Source organism: Salmo trutta, chromosome 26, assembly GCF_901001165.1.
Source record: "Salmo trutta chromosome 26, fSalTru1.1, whole genome shotgun sequence".
Taxonomy (NCBI): domain Eukaryota; kingdom Metazoa; phylum Chordata; class Actinopteri; order Salmoniformes; family Salmonidae; genus Salmo; species Salmo trutta.
This window is the reverse complement of record NC_042982.1, coordinates 6,304,158-6,313,799: the sequence shown is the minus strand read 5'-3', so window position 1 is coordinate 6,313,799 and position 9,642 is coordinate 6,304,158. Positions and strand designations below refer to the sequence as shown.

The following is a 9,642-nucleotide window of genomic DNA, read 5'->3' as shown; positions in this document are numbered from 1 at the left end:
AGGTACTACACACAAGCTGTATGGGAGAATGAGTCATTGTTGACGCAGTGACTCAGAGGTGGTGCGAACTCATCAGGCAAAAAGCCATATCCAATGGCATTGGAGTACAAAGTGAAGCGCATCATCAAAGCGCTTCCCCAGAAACTGGTGGGGCTAACATAAGAGAATTTCTGCTTTTACACCAGTTACGTACAATTCAAATAATATATTTCTGTGTATTACAGTAATTCTCAAGTCACAACAGTCAAGTCAGGTCCCGTGTACACGACTGGGCAGGTTGTGTGGGTGAGGTTAGGGGAAGTCACGTTGTTTTTGTAGTAAATGTGAGTGCGGCGTTAGGAATGTGAGGGGGATGGACTCTGACCGGCAACAAAAGCTGGCTGCTAAAAACAGGATTGCATTAAAAGCAGCCGAGCCTGAACACAACAACGGACCCAGGAGGAGGACACACACTCGTCTCACTCCCCGTTCTCCCACAGCCGTTGTGTCTTTCATTCAGTCCCCTCTCTTTTTCACTCTCCTTTTGCTTTTTACATGTAGTAAAAACTTACCATGTCAATTATATTAAATATGAAATAGCCTATACAACCCACAACAAAACGCACTTGATGTGACCAAGAGTTTAAGATGAAGACTTGCAATCATTTTATTTTTGAAAGACTAATGACAACAATCAACAGGCTAGTATGAAGGGAGGAGTCTGGCATACAGTATACAAAGAAGCTATGGATCTGTTAAGGAACTGAACATACACTGAACATGTTTAACTGAATAGCACTTACAGCAACATGACAGAGGTAGACACTAGGAACGACAGCGCATTGGACTATGGTCGTTTCTACTGTACATGAATATTGGTTATTACAATGAACAGAGTCAACAGGTGAGCCAGAGGTTAAAACTGATGTCAACATTCAAAAACGACAAATACCAGTCAACAGAGAATGACTTTGACTACACAATAAAGAATATATCACATATGGAAAGTGAAAAATAAACAGCCTTTGATAGATGGTCCCTTTAACTTAACAATTTCTCCACAGAGGGGTAGTTTTCAGGTTGTCTTGCACCGACAGTTAAATGCTTAGGGCTCGATTCAATCTGTAGTGCTGAAGATCCACGCTACAGCGCAATATACATTTAAAGGCAATGATGGCACATTCGCAGAGACTGCATTCATGGTAAACGGTGCACATGTCGGCTCAATTGGAAATTACCTTTAATTTTCAATCACGCTATAGCGCTGAACATCTGCGATATGGATTGAATCGAGCCCTTAGTTATGCTTTCCTTTAGTTGAATCCTCAATTCAGGGATTTCCTGCAGGTCCTTGTCGAAGTCTGCCTCAACCACAATATTTACACAGATGGAGCCTGACAAGGAAAACTGATAAGGCAGACGAGTTGAGTTTAAGTGTCCATTTTGTATTTGGTCAGAGTACTGGATGGTCCCCTAATCACCACAGGTAGTAATAACAATGGGTAGGTAGGAACCATTTTTAACATCCATGGCTAGCCTATTGGAAGGGCAACTCGCCTCCACCAGTATCACTCTGGTCTCCCCGGAGGCGCTAAAGCTACATGCTAAAGCTACATGTCATCTGTGGGTGCTGTGCTGATCACGGCTATTAGCCTTAGGCTAACGTTAGCAGCATGGTGAAGGCAGCACATTACACTCAAAGGCTTGGGTCTGGACAGACATTTTGAAATGTATTCTTTAGGGCCTGGTAGTGGTCGTGTGTGGGAAGGGGGGACGGGTCTGGATTATAGCCTCGTCCAGCGAGGCCTTTGGGGGCAAGGGGTAACCACACCATTAGGGTACAAGGTGCCTCAGCTACTGCTATTACCAGTGTGTCTCCAAACTCTCATACTGTACTTTGTTTGGGTGAGAGGACTGTCACAGGGTACAGAGTTAGGTCCCTACACACCCTAAACCTCTGGTTTGAAGAGCAACACAATAAAAAGCCCCTTAAAGTTCAGGGGTTACCACATTCAGTCTTAAGGGGGTATGTTTTGCCCTCATAGGTCCCCCTCTGTCTTCACCTGGACCAAATCACACCCCTCGTTATCACACTGACCCTGAGGGGCGGAGCTGGGGAGTGACAGTGGGAGGGGCTGCATCAGAGAGGCCTGATTCTCGTTGACTAGCTGGTTGAACTGCTGGTCGTTGTAGTAGCCCAAGTCCTGCCCAGACTCACACTGGTTGGGGTTAAAGTTCATGTCCATGCCACCTGGGGCAAAGAGGGAGTTGACCCCAGGGCCAAAGCCAAGGAGGGCAGGGTCATGGAACAGAGGCTCCAGAAGTAGAGAGAGAACACTGATGTCCTCTGGGCTTATGCACTCGTTCAAGAAGTTGTCCTCCTGGGGGTCACTGTAGTGGATCTCCCCCATGGTGGAGGCCCCAGACTGGGTAGGAGGATGCAACTCCTCTGGGTCCAGCCAGCTCTCTGCTGGGGTGAAGGTGAACGGCTCGAATGGCTGGGAGGTGGAGGATTCTGCTGCAGCCACATTCTGAGCTGTGGACGGTAGAAAGGACTTGTGTTAGAACACCTTATTGACACTCAGCTGTGCAGTCATTTGTTTTTGTGAGGGTGCTGTGTAAGCAGCCTTCGTTCTCTCTTTCACTTTCCTTTTTACTTTCTGTCCTGAAATAGGTCACAGAAATTGAAGCTGGAAAGAGAGAGAGAGAGAGCCGAGGCCAATCCTCACCTGCCACACAGGATCTCTCTGTGAAGCTGATGTCCGTCTTTATCTTTCTCTTCCGCTTCACTTCATAGGGATCTGAACACGGCATCAAAAAATAAATACATCACCTAACATGTTATGACACAGCATTATGATATCATATATAACATCATAAGTTGTATCAACCTGTGTTGTTGGGCTGGTAGGTAAACGTGACGGGGTCACTGTCCATGTGGTCAGAGAGACGGCGCAGGAAGACTTTTACTTCCACTTCCTCCCCCACGTCCTGTTCCTGGTAGGACGGGGTCTTGAACACAATAGCGATCTGCCGGTGGACGTCCGTCTGGGCAAACTCCGCCTTGGCCTCCCAAGGCCCCCTCTTAAAGATGATCTCTATGTCGTCTGAGCGGGCAACACACACACACACACACCAATCAGCTTGTATAGTTCTCCGAGCTGTTTGACTTCAACAGTGTATTTCCTGAGAGGTGTCATCACACGTCATGTGTCACTTCCATTTAGTTGTTTTAACAGGAGTTTACTTCCCTGTTGTATATTACAACTTGGGAGTCTGGCTGCATCTCACCTTTCTGGACTTTGTCGCAGAGCATGTAGATCTCAGTCTTGCCGGTGCACGGCCCTTTAACAATGTTCAGACGGTTGATCTTCAACTCAGATGTGGTAGTCGCCTCTGTAAACATGCACACATACGCACATTGAGCACCTGCTGGATCGTTCAGGAAGTACATTTACATAGCTGTGGTCTTACAGTACTGGTTCGCATCACGTTAGAGGACTATGTAAAAGCAGTCATGTGTAGGTGGTCGTGTCAGTGTCAGGAGGATGTTTGGGAGGGGAGTGAGGGAGGGGATCTTACTCTTGTCATAGACGGGGTTGGACACTATGGGGTTCAGGAAGTCCCTCTTTCCATCCACCCACTCCAGCTCACACTGGAAACACAGCCGCACCACGTTCATGTCCATGTCCTCGATGCTTTTAGAGTGGCCCGCTGGGAGGACAGAGGAGAGGATGTTACCCTACTGCTAATGACAATACAACTTTATTGTACTATAATATTGGATGTGTGTAATTGGATACATTCTGTGTGTGCTTGCGATGTGCTTCATGTGCGTGTCAGGGCTCTACTCACTTTTAAAGGGGTCGATCTTCTGATTCCGTCTCTTCTCTAGAGAGGCATCCAGCTCCTTCCGCCTTACACACTGGATGCCCAGGTTAGCGAAACTGCAAGATGCGCACAAAACATGGTCGGTTACCAACCATTAAAAACAGACATGTTTACACTAACCCAGCACACTTTCCTGGCAAGGCACCCCAAAAAAGGTGAAGGATGAATGAGAAAGAGGATATGGGCCTCTGGTAGACAACGGGAGAAATGTAAGAAAAGAGAGTGATGAATAGAGGAGAGAAAGAGAGGGGTACCTGTGACGTCGGTTGCTGTGGGGGTTAAAGCAGACGACACAGATTCCGGTACCATCCGCACAGTCTTTACCCACAAGGCAGTGGGGGTGTGGGCGGTACGGGTAGTCTTTGGTCACCAGGGAAACAGTGACCATCACTTTCTTTATGTTCTGAATGGGACCCTGGAGCTGAAAGAGGGAGGAGAAAGGGGGAAGAGTGTGAAGAAGAGAAAGAAATGGGGAGAGAAAGCGGGGAGAGGGACAAAGAAAGAGGAGGAGGAGGAGAGATACTGTATGCATCAATCAAACCGTCTTTCTTCCTCCAACACAAGTGAGAGCATGATTAAAACTGAATAAATGTAAGGTGAACAACCAAAACAGATTCAGTGCCTCTCCCTTTCAAATGTCAAGCTTCGCACTTGTCTGATAGTGTTCTGCGGTCTGAATTGTAGTATGTGGGTGGGGATCAACAGTGTTTAAATCAGACAAAGACATGGATTTGTGGGGTACTTTCTATTTCAGTTACATTCAATTCCTCCCCATTCCCCTCTGCCCCTGATCCTTACACTTGAAAGGCTCTACATGTTGAGGGCAGCCAAACCAACAAGGGGGGAATTCTAGGATAGATGGTACATTCCGTTAACCCTCCCACTTCCCATACAGACATACACATCCAGTGCAGGTTAGGGATGACATTGGGAACACAATTTGCAGGAAACAAATATAAGGACTAGGTTCTATTCTAATGAGACGTTAAACCAAGGTTCTGACTGAGTGGTCATGAAGTTATCACAAGAATAAGTTGTTGTTGTAAATTAAAATACAGCCAAATACAATATGGATCTATTGGGTACCTCTATAGCAGGCAGGGTCTTGTTGGAGTCCCCACTGGAGGCTCCTAGGATGCTCCCGGCCGAGCGGCCCTCACACTCATAGCGGAACCTCATGCCTCTCTCCTTGGGCTGCTCCACCACAGCCAGGGTGGGCCTCTCCAGGATCTGCTCCAACAGATCAGTGTCTGTCTGGGCCTGTCGAGAGGGACCCGCTGGTCCCCTGGAAGTCCCTGAAACAGAGGACCCCCGTCCTCGTCGGTTTGAGCCCGAATGAGAGACCCCACGAGTGGGGTGAGGTGCTGCCATATTTCTGGTGCTAGAGGGGTGCTGGGGCTGAGGGAAGAAGCAGGGCGCCTGCGGAGAGACATAATTTAAAGTCAATGGCCGTGTTTAAAAATCCATGTAAAGAACACAACAGACAACAAACAGTTAATTTTGTATCCAAAACATCATCATGACGGTACTGAGAATAAAACGGTTAAGGGCGTTTTCAAAGATAACCTGCATTGTTATCATTTATCTACATATTCCCTCTCAGTACACCATTTTCTATGTCCTCATTTGACACATTCTGTTGCCATGCCCCCCTCTCAACCGTTAAACTAGAGAGCATCTCTCTTCCGTTTTTGGTAAACCCCTCTATACTTCCGTCCTCTCTGGCAACTGTTTTTCATCCTTCATGCCTCCCTCTCTCTTGCTCTCTCTCGGTCTGCCCATTTCTCCTGGTTTCTCTTATACGTCAAAGTGGTATACTTATATCAGTAAAAAAAAATGGCCTGTGGTCATTATAGACAGAAGCAATCTCTCTCACACACACTTTGCCCTTAACTCTCCAACTTCAACCACATACCTTCTAATTAACAGCCCGTTTGAAGAATCCCGAGAGACCAGCAACAGGAAAAACTATTCGCCAAAAACAAACCGGAACAAAGAAAAACAAGCTGACCGACTTAAGGGATCGCCTTAAAACCCTTTGTTATTACAAGCCGTCCTACAACTCAAGTCTGTCTAAACAAACCGCCAGAAGTTGATAAGGCTGTATGAACAAAAAGAGGTGTGTGTGAGATCATTGTGCTCCACTTCAAAGTAGCGTCTACAGTCGTGTGTGTGTGTGTGTGTGTGTAAGAGTGATATTATGGGCATGCCTTAAAGCCTCTACACAAAAGCAGCTAGGATCGAGCCAATCGAGCCAGGAGCAGCATGCTCAGGAAACAGGAAGTTGACATAATCTACAGCAGATCGACCAATTAGAAAAGCAGAAAAGCCTCAGAATGTGAACTTCCACCCTGAAAGGGTTGGGTCCCGGAAGGAAGGGAACTCAAAAACGAAAGTTGGAATCAGATGACACTCTTTCTCTCCTTTTTCTGCCACCTCCCCCACGAGAGACCACAGCATGCAGACGGGGGTGTGTCAACTCAGCTAACAGTCTATTCCAAGGCACCACTTTGACACACAGACACACACAGACCACAATTGTCTCACTGTGAGTTCAGGACTATTCGAGAACAGCAACCCAAGGCATAACAACAAGGTGCTCAAGGCCGCCTTAGAAGTCAAAGCACCAGTGAATCAAATCACCACGCTATGTGCCGTTGTGCACATTCCTTATCCATGGAAACTGTCAGTAGTTGAGTTTCACTTAGCCCCGAGGTGTGTCTGTCTGCCTTGGTTCCCACCACTAGACAATGAAAAAGCGATAGCACACATCCCTGACATCCCTTGACTTTATCTCCCAGCTATTACAACAAACGGAGACATTAACAGTGTGAACTGATGCGACCATAAAGAGTACCCGAGAGGCTGCAGAAACAAATCAAATCACTAACTAACAAGTCGACCTCTCGGTTTTTCTATTGAACTCTATGAATCAATGGCCTAACAAAAACGATCATTTATTGTACATATTTTCCTTCAAGAGTGGCTGAATATATATTTGTATTAGATCCCGAAAGGCCTGGTACTCACCCTGGAGGTCGTGCCCCTTGGCACCAGCACTGGGGGCGTTGAGGAGGGGGTCTGCCTGAGCATGACCCTGTGGTTCTGGGCCTGGAGGTCAGAGTCTACAGGGGGATGAGGAGGTCCGGGGAGGCAGAAACCAGACTGGACATGACAGGGAAACCCTCTGTCTGCAGAGATCACCTCCTGAATGATGTCTAAAAAGGAAAGGGAGTGGGATGAGGAGCCTGCAAAGGGAGCTGGTGTATAGGCCATCTGAGTGTGATCTATGTCTGTATGTGTGCAGTACCAGCTACATGAAACCATGAGCATGATGCATAGGCCAAGGAGGCCCTATGTATGTAGATTACAGGCCTACAAGCTATAAAATAATTATTAATAATAAATAGCCTACTCACCCAAGTCGTTTGCTGGTGTACAAAGCGGGAGAAAAAAGCAAGTTAACTCATGAATAATTACTTTGTGACAATGTTATAGTATAGGTGTAACAGGTAAGACTAAATACATTTATGACAATGACTGTAATAGTATATCAGGTAAGTATATGTATTACAATGTAATAGTATAGGTTTAACAGGTAGCCTAAGACTAGTACCTAAGACTAGTGCCTAAGACTAGTGCCTAAGACTAGCGCCTAAGACTAGCACCTAAGACTAGTACCTAAGACTAGTGCCTAAGACTAGTGCCTAAGACTAGTACCTAAGACTAGTGCCTAAGACTAGTACCTAAGACTAGTGCCTAAGACTAGTGCCTAAGACTAATGCCTAAGACTAGTGTAATATCTCAGAAGTGGGTGTTGACCCCTCTACTCAACTGTCAGTCACGCTTGAGTGACAAGAGTGACAACACAAACTGCCAATTGAATAGCATGGCAGTGTGCCGTTTAAACTGTAGGGTCACTTGTCTGGGCCCCTGCAGTCAGTCCTCTTTTTGACACAGACCCATGACAATGCGTTTACTTTACACTATTCTCTATATCTGTGTAAAATATGTATGAAAATTATACTACTGTCCGTGCCAATGTGAATGTTGTGCGACAACACATATCAAACACCGTAGATGCATAACTCCGATTTAGCTTATGTAAAAGAAAAGTCACTTACTTGAAGTGCCGTTTTGAACACTCATGTTTCTCATGGCACGTTACGATGTTTGTCCAGGAGGTGAAAAGCTTGTTCGAGTAGTTTAAAAAAAAAAAACAGACACAAACACAATTCTGTCCTATTCCCCCAGACCGATCATTTCGTGGCAACGGTAGGCTACTGCAATCAAAAAGTCGCTCTCCGATATGCTTCAATTGGCCTTTCGTTTTTAAAAAAAGCATACAACGTCTACCTCTCTAGTAAGCGATGAGCTCGGGAATATGTTATGGATAAAATGAGTCGCCTCACATGTTCGATTGAGCGTTTAGTTCGACACTCGTTGGATGGATTTAAGTGGCTGAATCGGTTGGGTGGAAAATCCCCTTACATCACGGGTTGGGAAACCCCCAGGGGCAGTGTTGTTGTGGCTGTAACCATGTACAAACGTCAGATAACGGCTCATTCCATCAACTATATTTAGCAAACTGCTGTAGCATAATAGCCGTCAGTACCATGACCCGTGTGGGAATATTGTTTTTATTTTATACATTTGCAAACATTTCTAAAAACCTGTTTTTGCTTTGCCATAAGGCTGTAATGTAACAAAATGTGGAAAAGGTTAAGGGGTCTGAACCTATTCAAGTAAGTAAATAAATACATTTCGAAAATATTTTTTTTTTAAACTATGTATTATTAGCTAATTAGCTTACAGTGCAGGCTAACTCAAATGAGCTGCTGAATGAGCTAGCTAGTTGGTTAGCTATCTAGCAAACGTCACATACTGTATAGATAGCTAGCTAAGTGAATGAAATATCACCATCTACCTAACGTCATATTAGCTAGCTATCTTGATGTATTTATCGCTGTAAAAAAAACTCTAAATGCATTCGTAGGTAGCTAGCTAACAGCCATGGAGGAGGGTGAAGGGATAGCAGGCCCAACTGTCAGAGTGGTTTATTCTGGATAGGGCAAATACTTTTGTGTAGTTCCTGTCCCTAGAAGTGAGGATGGATATAATAGTATAATATAATAGTATAATATAATGTTCAGTGCGGTGTAATTTGATTATAATGAAGTCTTATTCTTGTGAGGTTTTCTGTCCTCAGATAAAGAGAGCTATGAAAGCCAGTCTGCATATGAAGAGGTCCCAATGAAGAGCAGTGGTTCTCAGTCCTGGGGACTCAAAGGGGTGCACATTTTTGTTTTTGCCTTAGCACTGCACAGCTGATTCAAATGATCAACTCATCATCAAGCTTCAAGTGGTATTTATGTATTCATTTGTGATGCTATCCTTGATATGATCCTGTTATTGTCATATGCTACACATGCATATATGTGTGCCCATGCATCTTTCAATCCAATGTTATCATGATTTGTTATCAGGGTTATTATACTTTAGTAATCTACAATGACCTGGTGATGTAAAAGTCTAATAATTACATTGTCTTCCATATTCCTACAGATACCTTGTAACTGGAGATTCCTTCAAAACGATTGCCTACAGTTAACGTGTAGGGCACTGCAAGGTTGAATGACAGGGCCATCTGGGACTGCCTGCTGGAGGAATTCAGGTGTGTGAAGGCTACCTGTGTCCTGCATAACTTCATGGGGATGGACACAAGGACCAGGAGGGGATCTGCAGCTCCAGAGGAAAAGTCTGCTGCTCTGC

At 45.2% G+C, this 9,642-nt stretch overlaps 1 protein-coding gene across 2 annotated transcripts; it reads right to left on the bottom strand.

The window, feature by feature from the left end:
• Positions 1-621: 621 nt before the first annotated feature.
• On the bottom strand, positions 622-8,360 carry LOC115162976 (transcription factor RelB). 2 transcript variants are annotated; one of them, XM_029714526.1, is made up of 11 exons: positions 7,995-8,360; positions 7,290-7,301; positions 6,901-7,088; positions 4,957-5,289; positions 4,125-4,291; positions 3,835-3,926; positions 3,562-3,693; positions 3,271-3,375; positions 2,871-3,086; positions 2,709-2,780; positions 622-2,515 (listed from the first exon to the last, which is right to left on the bottom strand). In XM_029714526.1, the coding sequence occupies exons 1-11, from the start codon at positions 8,026-8,028 to the stop codon at positions 2,019-2,021; spliced, it is 1,848 nt and encodes a 615-aa protein (XP_029570386.1). In that variant the 5' UTR covers positions 8,029-8,360; the 3' UTR covers positions 622-2,018. The 2 variants fall into 2 exon arrangements, with proteins under 2 accessions (XP_029570386.1, XP_029570387.1); XM_029714527.1 differs by lacking the exons at positions 6,901-7,088; positions 7,290-7,301; positions 7,995-8,360 and adding an exon at positions 5,786-6,486.
• Between the last annotated feature and the right edge of the window lie 1,282 nt (positions 8,361-9,642).